Source organism: Lagopus muta, chromosome 2 (genome assembly GCF_023343835.1).
Source record: "Lagopus muta isolate bLagMut1 chromosome 2, bLagMut1 primary, whole genome shotgun sequence".
Lineage (NCBI taxonomy): Eukaryota > Metazoa > Chordata > Aves > Galliformes > Phasianidae > Lagopus > Lagopus muta.
The window spans coordinates 102,053,679-102,071,990 of record NC_064434.1 but is presented as its reverse complement, the minus strand read 5'-3'; the positions used below and the strand labels follow the sequence as shown (position 1 = coordinate 102,071,990).

Here is an 18,312-nt window from a genome sequence, read left to right as displayed (position 1 = left end):
GCTGGGCCTTGCAGACACCTCCTGGCCAGACTGCTGCGGAGCTGAGCTTCCCAGCCAGAAAGGTCTCCTGAAACCCCACTGCAGGCCATGGGAGTTGCAATCAGCAATAGGATTGTTTGCTGTGTGTTGCCTTACCTCATCCTGGAGGAGGATGCAGCAGAGCGAAGGCAGGAACTCCGCTCGGATCGATTCGTGTTGTGACCTATGCTCATCTGAGAGTGCTTCTGAGCGTGGATGCAGGTTGTACTTGTTGTGTTCGGAGGAATGATCTGAGTTACAGTGTGACTGTAAACTCCTGCCAAGAAAGGCCCAGGGGAGTTACAGTAGGAAACAGAAGGGGCGGTGAGTTTTCTCTTAGACTAGCATAAAATTGGAGCAACCTAGCAAAGTCACAAGTGCTCACAGCTCACACTTTGGTAAAGGCTTGGGCCTTTTGCTGCCAAGTATTACATGGCAAGACTGAGGCCTTGCATGTCAGAGTGGAGCCCAGCTGCTTATTTAGCAAATGTTTGTGGTTATGCCTATAGCCCCGGCGATAGCATGCACACACCCAGGCAAAGCGCCTGTAAGCCTGCTGTGGACTTTGAGCTCCAGAAGGCAGGCACTGCTGGGCTGGATGCGTCCCCAGCACGGTTACACGCAGCCAGATCCCACTGTGCGATCTGTCACTGTCCAGAGCAACCCCCAAAACAAATGGGGAAGGTCTATACAGCCCATATCAGAACTCGCAAGGGAGCGGGGGAACACGTAGTGTTGTAAAGAGTGAGCAAAGGGGTCAGGATTTACGGGGCTGTAACTACAGAAGGCTTAATTCTGCTCTTAAATATGCCAGGGATAGCTCAGAGCCATTGCTGCAGTTGTCCCCCTTACTCAGCAGTGTGGAGGGTGCAGAACATGACCCTGACATTTGGCTTAAAAAAAACCCCAAACTGATGAACATGTTGGGCTGTTCTGGCTGTCTTTTGAAAAGGCTGAAGCTCGCTGGGCAGAAGCCACCGGACTCCTAAAGAAAATGAAGCTTTTCCTTTCATTTAGTGACTTTTGGTAACACTGACTACAGTTTTGGAAATCTTGCTTGCTGAATTTCTGCACCTGTCTGCTGGGAGGTATCCAGCAAGGGGAAATCCTGCTTTTAATTTCTGCTGCCTGCTGATTGAGTCGCTTACCGGGGACAGAACTGTGAGGAGAGGTGAGATGGGGCCACACTTATGGCGTCAGTGGTAGGAAATAGCAGCCTCAGTGCTTTAAGTCCCAGCTGTATGGGGTCCCTTCAGTTGTCATTTTAAGTATGTATGTGTGTGTACTCTTAAACCAGTTTTAAGCGATTTTGTGTGTGTGTGTGCACGCGCACAAGCACCGTTCTTTTCAGTCTTCTTTTCAGTCTTCTGCTTGGACGTGGAACTCTGTCTCTAGCTTGGCCTTCAGCTCGATTGATCCCAAATCGCTACGGGACCTTCAGAGCCTACTGCCTAAGCCATAGCGGCGAGAACGCATCGCCTTTACGGCGGCTCTTCCAGCTCCTTCGGCCCAGAATCCGAGCGCTGGAGGCGCGGTGCCGCCGGGGCTGCGGGTCGGGCACGGGCACGCGTGGGGGAGGACGAGGAGGAGGAGAAGGGAGGGAGGGAGGGAGGCGGGGGAGGAAGGCCGGGTGAGGCGGGGCCGTGACGCGGGCCGGAGGGCGAGGAGCTCGCCGGAGCCGCCCCTGGCGTCAGCGCTGGCGGCAAGGGCTGGAGCCGGGGCTGCTCCCGCCTCCTCCTCCTCCTCCCTCCTCCTCCATTGTATAATGCTGCGTGATCGAGCGGAGGCTTAAATCCTCCTCCTCCTCTTCCTCCTCCTCCGCACCCCGGCGCAGCGCGGGAGCGCCATATGGAGCTGCTGTGAGGGGCGAGAGCCGGCGCCCCGCGTGCTCGAGTTGCCGGCTGGAGCCGCATGTGGTGAGAGAGCGGGGCCGGGGGCGGCGGGGGGACGTGGGGCGGCTGCCGGGTACCCGCTTGCAGCCCCGCCGGAGCCGTGCCGTGCCGAGCCCAGAGCTGCTCTCCGGCCGGAGAGGGGCGCGGGGCAGGTGCGCGAGGCTCCGAGCACTTTTAATCGATAAAAAGTACGTCGCATCCCGCTGCGAGCGACCGCGGCGCGTCCTAACAGCCGGAGGGGTGCAGCCTCACCGGGAGCGAGCGGAGAGAGTGGGGGGCTGGGGGTGCCGTGGGGTGGCGGCGGGCGAGCTGGGCGACGTGGGAGATTGTGCTGTGCCGGAGCGAGGCTGACATATGGCCGGGCATGCCTGCACCTCTCCTGGGCTGCGTTAGGGCAGGGGATTAGCGGGGCTTCCCCCCCACGCTCCCTGATAGCGCAGCCGGGAGGAGCGGGAGGTGGTGGGGGGAGGTTTGCGGACAGGGGTTGTTCGGCTTTGGAAAGCGGTGTGTTCGTTGTGACTTCCTGCGGGGGAGCGCCGTGGGAGGAAGGGGGGAGGGGGGGGCGGCTTGAAGCAAAATCTTTGCATTGCCCCTCTCGTTCAGGGCGTTCGCTGCCTCGCTCGTGTCGGTGTGTCGGCCGTGGAAGGACGAGCTCTCTTTAAGCGCAGAAATGGGAGTGCGGTTACCTGCTGTTATTTGCGTTTTCACGAGCGCATCTGGAAAACTCCGGGACACTTGTGTTGGAAATCTGCGGGGAGGTTCCTGCGCTGTCCTTTGAGCCCCTCGCTGGCTAATTGGCAGTGACACGGCTGTAACGTGAAACGAACGTGCCCGTTTCACCTGCTGGCCCCCTCACCCGGCGCGGGGCACAGCGTGTCACGGCTCTGTTTGGCAGCCCGTGCTCAGACGAGTGCGAACTCCCTGCTCAAAGAAGCGCAGGCTTCTCCAACCGGTGAAGCCCGGGGACAGCACGGTGGCTCTCTGTGCCGTCTCAGGGTGCTGGATTTGGCCACTGCAGGACGTGCTATTGCTCGAACAATGGTGGTAGAGGGCTCGGCTGCCCCCTAACATCAGCTCTCTGCTGTGTGTAGGAGTGAACGCTTCCTATCGGTGTGAGTTGAAAAGGCAGTACCTGCCTTTCTAGTCCCACTTGTAGGGGCTCACCTGTATGAAATACTCTCTCCAAATGTGTTGGAGACGCACCTAAGTGCAGGGAAAGCCTTTGCAATGGCAAAGCAGCAATGAATTGTGAAGTTGCTGTTGGTTATTCCGTATATCACCTTAGAAATGAAGCAGCTGGTTAGGCAGGGTGAATTAGAAGTTGCCTTTTCTGCCTGAAGTTAAAATGCACACCTTTCCACATAAGAAGCTGGTATCTTTTGAATCTGATTTAATGTAATGAGCTCGTGGTGGTGTTCGAGATAGGAGGAGGGCGAGCAATTTGTGCTGCCTGATAGGTATATTAGAGCACGTCCTAGGGAATTCTTCCATTGTCCAGGCAAGTATTGCAGCATCTAAAGTAACAGCTGGAGATCTTCCTCCTTTCGTGACTGCTCCTACTTCCATTTAAGTTGGTAGTAAAATCCACCCACTCCTTTTGGGCAGGAACTGGATTGGACTGCTAACAAATGAAGCCAGGCTCTGCGCATATAAAACCCGACTTTGATTTTTTGTGTTGGGCTGATTTCTGTTTCTCTGAAGCTGATTACAAACAAACAAGAAACTTGCTAGCCGTAGGTACTTCAGGTTTTGTCTGAAGTAGGCTTGAAGAGCATTAAGTACGTCTGTAGGTGCTGATTTATGAAGAAGTGTAATTGTATTCCTTTATACACCTGCTATATTTCTATGGGATAGATGAAATAATGCCACGGTTTCTCAGTGTTTTGGTGGAAATGATAGCCTAAAAAATCTAAGCACTCCAGTCCTCTGCCTGAGAGGCATGGAGGAGTTTAAGGCTATGCGTTACTACCAAGCAAGCCCTCAAATTCGATACTCTACGTTCAGGAACTCTGACTTCTTTCACGCTGCTGTAGAACACTCCTGGCACAGTTCTTCTCCGCGAGCTCTCGCACCAGACAGGTGATCCAAAATACTTGTGACTATTTCTGCTTTTATGTAACATCTTAAAGTGTAACCTGTCAAGGGGGGGGGGAAGGCGGTGCTTTGGAAGTGTGAGCAGTTTGCTGGTGATCTGCTTTTTGTAAGGCAGTGGAGATGCACCTTCTCCCATGCTGGCTGTGCGCAGGCAGCTCAGGAGGAGCAGGCTCCGGTTGCAGCAGCTCCTCAGCACACACACGCACCAATCAGTGCCAGCAACGGCAGCTTCCAGCTCCCAGGTCCAAAGATCAGGAGCGCTCCGAAGGAGGGAGCAAGGTCCAGTTTAAATGGAGGCAGGCTGGCGGCACAGAGCTTCAGCGTGGGTGAACCCCCTGCTAATGAACGGCATGGAGCAGGTGGAATTGGCCGAGCTGAGAGCAGCACTGACTTCCTTCAGGGCCTGGCAGTGCAGTTGGCTGCCTCTTGATCTCTGTCGGTCTCAAGGGCTGTGCTGCCTTGAAGAAGTGCCTGCTTTCTGTACATGGAGAGGGACCCTCCGACACGTGGTAGTTCTTTAATTCTTTTACAAACAACGTCAGTCCTTGTGTTTGCTGGAGTGGAGGCTTCAGGTTTTTTTTTTTTTGGTTTGTTCAGCATTACCAGTGCAAACACTTTAAAAAAAAGAAAAGGAAAAAGAATAAAACAACAAAGCTGACTGTTGAACACAAGCAGGGAAAGCAAACCTTGTAAATGCAGCACTAACTGTGCCGTTGGGTGCCCTGGAGTAGAGCAGAAAGCTGAAAGCAGACGTGTGGCTGGGAGGTGGCAGGGGCTGTACCCTCCCTGCTGCCACTGCGTGGAATAGAAGCCACACAGAGACTGGCAGAGGCGGCTGCTGTGAGCGTGTCGGATGCTCTGTCACCATGAGGAGGATGGGAGGAGCTGTGAAGGTGTGCTCCACGCATGGCTGGGAGATTCCTCCAGCTCGAGGGGGAACTCCTGCCTGGGGAACAGCCGCTTTGAGGGCATTTCCCAGGCAGAGCTCTGTTCCATGGTACAGAGCGGGTGGTCCTGTAGACTAGCAGGAGTGGCTGGAAGTGGTGCTGAGGAGCAAGATGCTGGAAAGGCCTGGAGGAGCTGCAAAGCCACCAGAGAGTGAGTGTTTGCCTCCTGCATGTCCCTTCACTGGGGCCAGGGCTTGGCTAGCATGAGGGAACCAGCAGCCCAGCATGTCAGAAGAGCTGTGCATTACGGTGTTAGGTGAGTGCCAGCTGTTATCCCCCAGTGAAGGTCCGTGTTCACTCCTCTGCCCTCATGGTACGTAGCGGCTGGTCTTGCCGTATGACACTGTGCTTTTCAACCACCCGAACCCCAAAGTTCTCTGCAGTGCTGCTCTCAATGAATTGGCTGTGGATGCTCCATCCCTGGAGGTGTTCAAGGCCAGCTTGGATGGCGCACTGGGCAACCTGGTCTGGTACCAGATCTGGAGCTTGATGGCCTAATCTGTGGCAGAGAGCTTGGGGCTTGATGATCCTTGGGGTCCCTTCCAACACAAGCCATTCTATGATGCTATAACATCTGAAGTTGCCAACCTATACGACCCAGTTGGTGTCTTGACAAGTGGTGGGCCTAACAAGGAATTTCTCATTAAAATTACACTGGAATTGAGTTTGAAGTGGTGTTGAATGGCATGAGCCTCAGTTTGTGTGATTATTAGGAGCCAAAGCTTGTTTACCTTGCTTTCACGTTGGTAAGATGTATTAGATTTCACCTGGCAGCTTCTGCTTCCAGGGAAGTTCGAATAAAAATGTGTTCCAGTATGTTAAGAACACAAAAAAGAAAAGTGCAAATGTGGGTTGTTTTCTTCCATGTTATTTTTAAAACTGAGCGGTATATGGAAGTAGCAGAAGAAAGAAGTTCCTTTTTCAAAGGAGCCCTGACTAGTTGTGAAGACACAAACTGGCCCAAAAGCTGGCTTGGGTGATGTGCGATGAGTAAAGCTGTTCTCTCACTCCCTGATCTCCCCCAGAAACTCTGTGCCTCTGGAGCCACGCTCCCCCCGATGGAAATACAACAATTATCAGCTCCTTCCTCAGCAGTCCCTGAGGTTCCCCGCAGAGCTGCCTCTAACTTCAGTCCTTTAAAACCTCCTGTCGTGCCAGGCGGGCGGTGAGGGCGAGTGAGCTGTGCTATAGAAAGAACCGCCCATGATTGGAGGTAAACTATGCGGATATATGTTGGGGTGGAGGTTGAAAGGAGAGTGGAGGGCATATTTGAAGCAAACTGTACAACTGCTACAGCAGGTCTGACTAGTTTCAGATGCCTAAAGGCAGCTTTGTCTCCACTTCAGGTAGCTGCAAAATGAAGTTTTAAAACCTAATTCAGAAATACACCATCATCTTCCGGCGCCTCCACAAACCCTTTACTCTTAGTGTGTTTTTACAGGCAGCCTTTCACCAGGGGAAGAAAGTGCTTTAATAGGTACACGTGCACGCATATCGTTTGCATATTTTTTAAAAGACACATTTCATCAAGATAGGAGGCGGGCGTGCATGCACAAACCACAGAGTTTTTTCAGCTAGTGGTAACGCTTTGCTTTATCTCTGCGTGCCAGTGTACGTGTGTGCCAGTCAGAGAGAGCTGTCTGCGTGTGAGCTGTGCCCACAGCACTGTGTGCTGCTCCGGGTGCCCATCCCGTGCAGGAGCAGTGACTCACGCTGCTGCCAGCGGAGGGATTTTGACCGGGCCGACTTTCATGCTGGCTGTCCCAGGGGCCCGATAACTCGCTTGGGTTCCCCTCCTGTTCTCGAGCACGTGCTCTCTTTCACCCTCCTGCTCCATCTGGCTCTTTGGAGCAGCCCTTCCCCTCTCCTCCCCTAACCGAGGCATTACACAAACGCCTCACAAAGGAACAGAGGCACTACCAAGTTGTTGGTGTGCATGCCTGTGTCGCACAGCGCTGAGCTTCCTCTTGCTGCCCTGCTTCTCCTTGCTGCTGCAGCTCACGTCATACATCTGTGTCGTGTGTGTGTTTTGTCTGCTTGTTTAATTGTGGGGAAAACTAGCATCATAACCTCTTGGGAGAGGGGAATGGGCTGCTCTGGTCAAATACAAAATGAGGTTCAGGACTCTCCGTTTCAGTTTCCCCATCTCCTTCTGTATTTTCCACTCCTGATTCCTGGAATGGGAATCGGGTTTTCATTCTGCACTAAGTGACCGATGAGAAGCATGCTTCAAAGTACAGGCTGAGTACATACACCGTTAAAATGTGCTGTTAGAAGAGCATCCCTGTATTAGTTAAAATGATATATTTGAGAACTAATGCATTACTTAAAACACTGGATTGCTTGGGAGCTATTTGGAATGGCACCGCTTCAGTGCGCTCGTTTTCATCGTGCAATCCAACAGGTGCTGTAAAAAAATGAAATCCCTTTCCTCTCTGGCCGTGGCTGCTGCACGTTGAGAGCAGTTCAAGGCTGGCCAAAGTTCCCTTTATCAGCTCTCAGAGGGTTCCTTGGGCGGACATGAAAACGTTTCAACAAACGCGAGCGCTGCAGCGTGCCGGGCTGAAAGGCCACGGGTGAGACAACGTGATAACATCACCCAGCGCTGTCTTAGCAAACTGTCGTGTCAAACTTTAACTTTGTTGTTGTTGTTCTCATTGGTGGAGAAACGTCCTGCAGTTTTACCACCTCCCTGCAAGAGAATGGGGGGCCGGCGAGCGCTTGTCACTGAATTCACTGTTTGCAGGGCTGCGTTCCTTTATTGGAGCAACAGCGGTGAAAGCAACTTGAGAGCAGCATAGCTGCTTTATGGAGTGCCAGGGAAATGCCTTCTGTTCTAATCTTTGGTTTTTGCCTCTTTTAACTTTCAGTAGCAAGAAACGAATTGTCGAAACGAAACCTGCAGGCCGGGAACTAAAATGACTTGTCATTGCTGGGATGTGCTTTGCATTTTGCAGCACACGTTTCTTTGGAGGTTTTTGCTCTTCCCCTCCCTCCCCCCGGTTCGCTGCTTTTCAGTTTGACTGTGATAATTTATTCAGCACTGTTTTCAGAGCAATAACCTACTTTTTGGCAAACCATTCGGTTCTTTCTGCAGCAGTGTGGATATTTTTTTTCCCCCGTGTGTTGATGAAGGGCTGAGGACGAGGGGGAAAAACAAGCTATCTGTGGGGAAAAGGCACGGTGATGCACTCGAAAGCAAGGGCTCTAACCAAGCAATTATAAGTACACGTGGAAAACTCTCTTATTATCCACAAAGGAGTCTGGTCCCTCTTGGATGCACACACAGCTCCCATTAACCTTTATGGGAATGTTACGCTACGCAGCCAGCAGAGATGGGGCTACAGCACACACAAAAAATACCGGCTGGCCCCTGGTGTGTGCCAATAGAGCTGTCTTGTGGCGTACAGCACAGCATCACCGTGATCTATGGCTTCCAGTGGCGTTGCTGAGGAGGGATGTGTTGGTTGTGCTGTTTCATCCTTCTCCCTTAGAGGCTGACCGGTAGCATCGTGTCTTGTAACCTTAGCAGGGAAAAGGGAGCGTGCGTTTGTTAATCCATGTCACTTTCTGGTGGCTGCAGCAGCTCTTTCAGGTTGTTTCAAATATGATTTACAAGGAGCCTCTTCCCAGCCACGCTCTCGCTCTGCCCTGCAGGCTCTGAAGTGGGAAGAGGAGGAAGGTGGCTGGCTTGTGGCTGAGCCAGGCCCCTGAGCGGTGCACAGCCATCTTCATTGCTGCTCCACGAGATGCTGGCCCTGCTTCTCCCCACACACAGGCCTTGGCGTGCCAGTGGGACTGGCAGCTGCTGGGTGAGGGGCCCCAGTGCCAGGAGCAGCACGGAGCAGGGTGAGCTGCTTGGCCTGTGCGTGGAAGCGCTCGAGTGCTTTTCAGGTGTCTGCAAGCAGAGCCTACTGAATCATCAGCTCATCCCGTAGTGGAGTCTGAGAAGCTGGCCTGATGTAGTGCCTGGTTTTATTTACCGTGGCTCTCATTTCCTACTACTGATGCCCAGGTGTGTTATGCAGATCCTAATCCTTCAGCTTTTGACACTGGCAGCAGACAGAGCCACTCAGCCTGCGTGCACCCAGTGCTGTATGACTTGATTTGTGCTTGGCAGGCCTGGCGGCTTCCTTAGGGCTGCCACGTGGAGCCTGAATTTGAGAAGAACGTTGGCCGGTTCAATGGGGTGGCTCTGCAAAACATGGGGCTGCAGCAAATCCTGTCCGGGGGGGGGGGGGGGGGGGGGCTGAATATGGGCTCTGCGCAGAGTGCATCGTGCCCTGTGATCACCCCTAGAGCCACGGCTCCCAGTGGCAATCCGCCACCGAGGCCCACGTCAAGCTGGTGTAAGACATTTGCAATAGATGCGTCTTGTGCTGGGCGATCCCTTTTTCCAGTAAACACCGCCGCCTTGCATGTGAATAAGAGCTGTTTTGGGCAAAGGTTTTCCAGCCTCAGAACGCTGCCTAGCAGCTCTACCTGCTCCCTGGGCTGAAACAAGCTGTCCTCGTTGCTCATAGCTGGGCTGCAGTGCTCCCAGCTAACCTGCATCGTCTTGTTCCCCTCCTGCTTCTGCCAGGGCAGATTTTAATGGCTTAACGAGCTAACAAGTGCCCGTCTGATTTAAACTTGTATTAAGTTCTGCTACCCCGATAGAATTCTTAATATTATAAACACCCTTAATAACATGGCTATAATCTAGAAAACCTGCTCTCCTTTTTCCAAACAATTACTTAATGAGGCAGTAATTTATCCTAAGCTATATTTATTGGAGCCTTATATTTATTGCAGCTTTATCGGCCGCGCTCTGCTCAGTGCGTGCAGTTAGTCAAAAACATGGGAACCGCTCGGCTCCTTCCAAGAGAACGTGTTACATTTAGCAAACTGACAGCATTAGAAACTGTTTCCAATTTAATAGAAGCATATGTTTCCTGCGAGGCTTAACACACTGCGGAGTTGGAGGTTGCCTTAGACTGCGGCTTTGCATTTATTTTTTTTTTTAGCACTGGTAGAAACGAGCTGGAAAGTGAAGGCAGAAGTGGTGCTTGCGAGTTGTGTTTCTGGTTGTTTTGCTGGCTTTTTTGTTTCCCGGAGAGCCTTCTAAAGGGCCTGGGCAGGCTGAGAGCTTCACAAACTATCAAGAAAGTCGTGTGGGCGGCGCACGGAGAGCTGTGCTCAAAACGCAGTTTCTGATCATTAACAAACAGCCAGAGCTTGCTCTGCCCTCTGGGCCTCAAATAGTACAGTATGCAACAAGGGAGAGCAGGCAAGGCACGAGGATGGAAACAGTAGGATCAGATTACAGTTTCAAAATATCGCTGGAACACGTTGGCTGGCGTTACGCTATTGACTGCCTTTATAATTGCATGGCTTATTTGCTAAGGAAGGCTTCACCTTACTTTCTGATGAACGCGGACGTTCCTTCAGGGCCTGGGGTGCTCTGGGCTGCCAGCACCCAAGTCAAACCGCAGAGGGGCCGCGCTCCAGAAACACCAGCATCCAAGCTTCTGCTGTCCTGTGCCAGCTTTCCTTGTGCTTAAACGGTTCTTAGACCAACCCCTGAACATCGCCCACCGTGGCTGCCTTTATTTCCAGTTCAGCCTGAGCCTGGAAAGGCCTGTCGCTCTGCCACAGCCTTCCAGGGTGGGTGGGTGGGTGCTGATGCTGAGCCTGCAGGGAGAGGGGAGAAATAGCCGCCACTGACAGCTACTGCTGGCACCAGCGGCCGTGTGCTGAAGGCTTGTGAACATGAAAGCAATTCCCTGTGCTCTCTGGAAGCACAGAGCTACCCAGGAGGCCAATTTTTTAATGCAGCTCTGAAGGAGAGTTTTGTAAGTGCTTATTAAACCTCGCTCTGTTCAAGAAACAAAACAAAAACCCATCCAGAATTAATATAAAATGCGTGTGTTGGGGAAAACAACCTCCACAGATGAGAGACCGTGGTTCTGGAGGGGCACAAAGCCCAGCACGGCTCTCTTCCCCCTGCCTCTCGCATAGGGTTGGCCTTTGTGTCTTCTGCTCACCTCTGCTGTTAGAACAGATCCTTACCCAGCAGCACTCGTCAGGAGCCCTCCCTTCAGCCAGGCAGCGCAGGCGCATTCAACTCAAACAAGTAAAATCTGCATCAGATCCTGAGAAGCAGCCTTGCAAAAAAAAAAAACCAAACCAAACAAACAAACAGAAAAGAAACCCCACCCACACCAAAGCCCTGTCAGTGCACAAAGTATGAGCCAGCTGCAGCACGCTGAGTGTAGCCGTGTGCTGCTGCATGGTACGTGCTGTACAGCTCCCTGGGATGCTGCCGTGCCAGGATTTAAAGATCAGCATTGAGACTGAGGGGTGGGTGGAAGTACTGCTCTGCCTCCCCAGCTCTCCAGGATGGATGCTTGGAAGCCGTGGGAGCTGGCTGTGGGTTCAGGTGCTCCCTGAGGCTGGGCTGGGCAGCTCAGTGATATCTGCGGGGTGTGCACACCTCTGCTAGCACTGAGGAGCCGGCCCTCATCTTGCCAGTCCAACCCAGTTGGCACAAAAGACCTTTTTATTTCGGTCCTGCAGCTCCCGGTGCCAAATCCTGATCCTGCTGAAGGCTGTAACAAAACTCTCATTGACTACCATCAGGCCAGGATTCAGCCAACGCAGCCCTCAAGGATGAGGAGCAAGGGATGGAGGAGAAGGAAATGACGCTCCGTGCTCCAGACGTGGGGAGATTGGCTGCCTGTGGGCTCCGCAGTTGGGTGCGTTCACCTCTGTGAGCAGTGTGCTGCTGGTTCTAACAGCGAGCCTTGCCAAATTCACCTGCTTGTCCTCTGGGCTGGCTGATGGGGTGACACCAATGTGAGTGGAAGAGCAACTTCTTGAAGACTCCGTCTCTCCCGGTGCCCATTTCCTCTTTCTTTGTCTTTCTTCTCATCTGCCCCAGTGAGCCGGGGCTCTTGTGGGCTGTGGAAGTGACTTCCAAGAAGAGCCCTCAGCCTTGAGAGGCATTTCAAACAAAGCTGTTAAAAACCTTTGTGAGTTAACGTTAATGATCACCTTTCCCTCTTTTGTTTTTCTTTTCTTCTCTTCGTTTTTCCCCAATATGTCCAGTGCATCCCTGTGCCAAATTCTCAATTAATAACGACTTCTTTAGAAACAGCCCAGCAGTAACAAGGACTAATGGAGTAAACTGCTGTATGCAGCATCTCTGCCTCGATGTGTGCAACCCTCTTCTTGCAGAGCCCAGGGCTGTCAGCAGGCAGGCATCACGCAAGCTTTTTTCTGTGCAGTTGATCCAAGCTGATGATCTCTTCTGCTGAGCCCCAACCGTATTTCTTCCCAGCTCAGTCTGAAGAGCACCAATGGAAGGACACTGAATGACACGCAAATGAAAAATATGTCTATATGACTTTTGTTTTTCAATTAAGAGAAGCCAGCTCCCAAACAATGCTAGCATTTCTCTGGCTCTGAGGCACGTGCGATCACCCTAAATGGGCAAAAAAGCAAACTGCATCTTTCTCAGCAACAATGGTTCAGCTTCTGGGTCTGGATCTTCCAACTCTGGGGCCAACTGGCGGATAATGTTGGGGAAAATCTCCAAGTCCTTTCCCACTCCCCTTCTCTGGATAAATTCATTTTTTTCCATGGCCTTTCTTCAGCTTTCGAGTTCCACACACCCCAACAACATTCAAAACTAACTTGTGTACCAAACCCCTGTCCCTGTTCCGTAGGACTCTGACGTCCCATGCTTAGAAGGGTGCAGTCTGGTCTGTTCTCACCCCAGTCTTTACCCAGCCAGCTCTGTAAGTTCAGTGCCTTCGTTCTCCTGGCAGGAGCTCTGGCTGGAGAGGTTTAGCAGTGAGAGTTTTGTTGGAGATGTTTGAGCTTGCAGCTTGTTTTTATGGCGTGTGATGCCTTAAGATGTACAAAAGGGATCTCTCTAGCATAGGCACGAAACTGCTGGTAGGAGGAGGTGGTTTGAACTGTAAAGAATAAACAGGCAGTCCGAAACTGCACAATTACAGAGATCCAGAGAAAAGCTTGCAAGGCTCAAAGCATGTCTGTTCTTACTTGCATCACTTGGTCTGAAAAGATGCGGCCTCCTTGCTTCGCTTGGAGTGAGTAAAGTGATTTATGGAAGCTGGAGGAAAATGTTTTTACAATTCCCATTTGCATGCTGGAGAAGAAGGGAATAAAGTAGAACTCTACAAAGCTGGGAGCACAGTGGAATTTGTCTCAGCCCCCACTTGGGAGAACAAAACCCTCCTGCTTGGGCTGCAGTCCTGCTTTGTGCCTTTAATAGTTAAATGTTTTTTTAGAGAGCTTTTCTGGGGAGAAGAGCACTGAAGACTGCGCTGGAGGTTAAGTTTTGAGTTCTCCAGGTCCGTTTTGTCTTTTCAAAGGACAAGCTCTGAGCTAAGCTACGTGAAGATCGAGTGAGATGTGAAAGCGTGACAGTCATACGTACAGGAAACCTTGAATCATTTCTGAGCTTCCTGGAACACGTCGTAGAGAGCTTATCGTTGTGTTTACTAATGATGATCCCATCGCTGTTGGCCGGCTTAGAAAATGTCCAGCTGTACCAGCACCTCCATCTTGGGCGCGCGCGGCAGCAGCCGACTCACTGGGGCTCTTCAGAGATGTGTCCCCAATGATACCATTCCGTAACCAACGTAGGGAGCAGAGCACGGCCACGGCAATGGTGTTTCCTTTATCCTGGGGAAAAAGGTTGGCTTTGTGCAATGAATATTTTTGTACATTCCTCGCACAGCCTGACAAGCTTCAAAACTCTCGCAGTCCCCGAGCCATTAACAAATCTCTCTTTAAATAGATAGGACGCTGCGGATGGAACGTCGGTATGTCTGTAGGACAGAGTCTGTCTTTTTTCAGGGGTGGAGAGAGGAGGAAGGGGTGGGAAGCTGCCGGCCCTCTTCGTGACCCACGGCTCCTTTAGCGTGTGCTGGAGCCCCGTAGGACCTGGGATTCGCGCTGGCCTCCAGCTGCCGCTCTTGCCGTGTTGGTCGGAAGTCACAGGAGGCGCGTTGGCCGTGAATGTTCGAACAGGAGATCCTCCCCAGCAGCCCCGGCACACGTGCGTGGCTCTGGAGTAGGCCGTGGAAGTGACAGCAGGGAGCGGAGAAAAACCAGAGCCCGGCAGTAGTGCTACATTTCAGAGGTTTTGCTCACCCGAGATTCCAGGCGCGGGGACTGCTGGGAGCTGGCCAAGGCGCTTGGATCGCAGCCTGCCTGTTCCTCAGCTCCGCCGCGCTGCTCCCTCCCCCCGCCTTGCTTTTTTTAATTGCATAATATGCTAGAAAATGATCTGGGTTCGGGACTTATTTTTAACCAGAAAAAGGCTCACTTCACCCAGTCTGATTTGGGATTTTGCATCCAGCAAATGCTTTCTGAACCTCATCCCTTTTTCCATCGAAACCCCGACTTTTTTTGCCCCTTTCCCTCTCTCCCATTTTGTGAGGGCTCTTCACTTTTCGGTGCTCCGCAGACGTTCCTGTGGCTGTCTGCATGTCCTTAGCAGTGCTGTCTGCTTGTCTGACTGGGTTGCAGTGACCAAACGCCTCACACCCGCCAGGCTCAGTCATTCTGTGGGCATGGGTCCTGCTGGGGGAACTGAGAATGGTGCTCCAATAAGGAAGGCATGTTGTGCCTTTGTATGAGAGCTGGGAGGCAGCTGTGTAATGAAGCTCCTGGTTCTCCAGTCCCCCCCTGGTCAGATGCACAACACGGGGCTATGCCTGTCACCATCCTGAGCGCAGAACGCGCTTTGGTTTGGGAGAAGAGAAGCCACCCGGGGCCTCTGGGAAGCCCGTCTGGAGGTGGTGAAGGAGGGGCTGAGGAGAGGATCTCAGCTGCCGTGTGACAGCATTTCCTGCCCCCACCAGCACAGCCCTCCCACGCTGCAGCAGGCAGCGGTGCCCACTGAGCCCTGTGCTGTGCAGCCTTCCTTCCACGGGCCCGTCCCCAGCGTGGGGCTGAGGCTGTGCCTCAGCTGGGTGCCCCGTGGCTGCCCTGCACCTGGAGGGCTCTGTGATGGAGGTGCCCGTGTCCCCACACCCCATGCACTGCACTGCACTGCCTGGCTCTGGGGCCCCCACTGCGGCAGCAAAGCTTGCACAGAATTAACTTGGCCATCAGGCTGAATGACCCGGCGGCTCTTCTTCTTTGTCTGTAATTTGTCTAATTCTGTGATGAAGGAAATAACTGCATTTCCTCCTCCAGACGTGTAGGCCGTATGCAGTCATTTAAATAAACCCACGAGGTCAGAGATGCACCTATCTGAGGAGCTCAATTCCCAGACTTCGCTGAGGTCTCTCTGTTCCCTGAGGACTCTCTCAGTGCATGACTGCTTGAGCCTCGTTCCCCTTCCCCCCATGAACACAGCTTCGAACGAAAAGGGAAATGACTTGCAAGAAGAGTGTGCCGTGTTTCTATGCCCAGCAGTGCTCCTGCAGCAGTCAGGAAATTCTAAGGTGCATTTAACAGTCTGTAGGTTGCAGATACGTGGGACCACGCGCTCCGTCACATGTGCCAGGGGAAAACCTGCCACCAGGTACACAGGGGCTGGAGTTTTCCAGGTGCTGCTCTAGTTCCTGCTTAGGATTTGCCAGCATAGCCACTCTTAAAAGTGACAGAGCACAGAGTTCAGGTTGCTTCCGCTTCCCCACTGTGAGCAAAGGGTGAGTTTTAAGCAGGCAGCTCTGTGTGCTCGGGCTGACGAGGAGGGCACGGTTTGTCCGGGCTGCCCACACCTGGACGGGGCCCAGGGATTGATTGGGTAACTGCTTGGGTGGAAAAGGAGAGCGGATTTCAGCTTCGCTGTCTTCATCAGTGCCTTCTCCTTCCTTTCAGATATATGTTGGGGAAAGGAGGAAAGCGGAAGTTTGACGAGCATGAAGATGGGTTGGAAGGCAAAGTGGTGTCTCCTACTGACGGTCCCTCTAAGGTGTCGTACACCTTACAGCGTCAGACTATCTTCAACATTTCCCTTATGAAACTTTATAACCACAGGCCATTAACCGAGCCAAGCTTGCAAAAGACAGTTTTAATTAACAACATGCTGAGGCGAATCCAGGAAGAACTCAAACAAGAAGGCAGCTTGAGGCCCGTGTTTGTGACCGCGTCGCAGCCCGCCGACCCTCTCAGCGACAACTTCCGCGAGGCCCAGCCGGCCTTCAGCCACCTCGCCTCCCCGTCCCTGCTCCCCACTGACTTGGTAAGCACTACGCCCCTGGAGTCCTGCCTCACCCCGGCCTCTTTGCTCGAGGACGACACTTTTTGCACTTCCCCGACCGTCCAGCACGACGGTCCGACGAAACTACCACCTCCTGCTCTCCAGCCAGTCAAGGACAGCTTCTCCTCAGCCTTGGATGAAATCGAGGAGCTCTGTCCCACACCTACCTCCGCAGAGGCAGTAGCAGTAGCAGCCGAATCAGCCGCCGGTGACTCTAAAGCCCACCCCTGCGAGTCCAGCGTTCCCAAGCCCGAGGGCGTCGCGGAGAGCAGAACGGCCGAGTCCAAACTCATGGAGCCGCTCCCTGGCAACTTCGAGATCACGACTTCCACAGGTTTCCTCACAGACTTGACCCTGGATGACATTCTGTTCGCTGACATTGACACGTCCATGTATGATTTTGACCCCTGCACGTCGGCCGCGGGGGCTGCCTCCAAAATGGCGCCCGTCTCGGCGGACGAGCTCCTAAAGACGCTGGCGCCGTACAGCAGCCAGCCAGTAACTCCAAATCAGCCTTTCAAAATGGACCTCACAGAACTGGATCACATCATGGAGGTGCTTGTTGGGTCTTAAAGCGTAGAAATAGAGCAACTCTCTCTCTCTCTCTCTTTTTATTTTATTTCTTTCGTTTTAAGTACCAGTATATACACTCGGTAGTATTTCCATCGTCCCTCCCACCCGATTCACAGCACTGTGCATGCGTCCTTGCTTGCCTTTTTGGAAAAGAAAAGGATCACACTAGTTTTTGCTTCAAGCAGAGTTGGAGTGCCTTCATCCATGTACGACCACTTCTAATGTATTTTTTTCCAAGTGGTTCCTCAAGGAAGACCGAATATCCGGTAGAGGAAAGAATACGTATTGTAGACAATGTTATGTTATTACAGAAAAAAAAAAGAAATTGTACAAGCTAAGCACAAGGATTATGTTGGGGAAAGCTGTAAATTGCATGTGCATATTTGTCTATTTTTTCTATAAGTTTTATTGCGAGAGGTTAAAAAAAAAACAAAAGAATTATTATTTAGATAATCTCAATACCATTTTAGCCCTGTAGAGGTTGACTCAGCAATTCAGCCTTTTGGAGGCATTAACCCGCTCCTCTTTAAGTGTTGCATTTACATGGCTGTTCAGAAACTGCTGCCCAAATTTATTTTATATTTTTGTACAGATTCTGCAGTTTATGATATTGTTTTTTCTAAAAACAAATGCTGTTTATACACACGGAAAAAAAAAAAATAGCTATTTTGATAGGATTTGCTCACATAGTTCCTGCATAATTCAGATGTACAAGAACCACTTGTACTTTTATACAGAGTTGTAACGTTTTATATGTGTATGGTGCAAAGAGAAAATTAGATCAAATAAGCCTGCGGTCGGTTTCCCTGAATGCAAACAAAACAAACCAAGTGCTTTAAGAAAGGGCTGGCAGCTGCTTCTGCAGGAGCCCCGCCAGCGTCCGCTCCCTGCTGCACCCACTGCGCACTACTGTGATCCCCAAACTCAGAGCCATGTCCTCGTCCAACACGGAGCGGTCGGCAGGAACCAGCTGTGGAACTGCACCCGGCGGTGCCGGCGCTGCTCTCCTTCCCCCCTTGGCTCCGGAGGGGTCGGTGCCGCCGCTCCGTGCCAGCAGCACCCGCGGGCCCTTTCTTGGAGCACCTCTCCTTTCCTCGCCCCACCTCACTGTGCTAAGTGCTGAAAAAGGCAACTTCAGTATTACTGCAGTGAAGCTCATCTCTTACCTGCACTGGACGGACTCGCTTTCGTATCCATTGCTGTTGAAACTGGAGCCAGTCGCGTTACATCGCTCGGCATCTCGTATAGGGTTGGTTTCTCGTATCGACTGCGTTACCTGCTTTACACTTTATAGACCTGTTTTACAACAAATAGACACAGCTTTCTATGCATGGTCCCGCCCCCCGTCACACCTGGCAAGTCTCATTACCGCACCGATTGCATTTTCTGGGTTCGTCGTGGTGTACATTTAATTTAAAGACAAAACGTTTGCAATGTATCATGCCTGTTGCTGAAGTCGCTGTGGCATTTTAGTTTTCTGATGGTACTTTAGCTGTTGAGCGCCGGTTACAACCTATATTGTTGACATGCCTATGGCTTCTTTAGGAATAACTTTTATATT

General features: G+C 52.0%; 1 protein-coding gene across 1 annotated transcript; it reads left to right on the top strand.

The window, feature by feature from the left end:
* The first annotated feature begins 1,683 nt into the window (after positions 1-1,683).
* On the top strand, positions 1,684-17,213 carry SERTAD2 (SERTA domain containing 2). The gene is made up of 2 exons (XM_048935872.1): positions 1,684-1,934; positions 15,797-17,213. The coding sequence occupies exon 2, from the start codon at positions 15,801-15,803 to the stop codon at positions 16,749-16,751; it is 951 nt and encodes a 316-aa protein (XP_048791829.1). The 5' UTR covers positions 1,684-1,934; positions 15,797-15,800; the 3' UTR covers positions 16,752-17,213.
* Positions 17,214-18,312: the final 1,099 nt, after the last annotated feature.

Coding starts and splice junctions, on each gene's coding strand:
- SERTAD2 (XM_048935872.1), top strand. CDS start 15,801: ATGTTGGGGAAAGGAGGAAAGCGGAAGTTTGACGAGCATGAAGATGGG.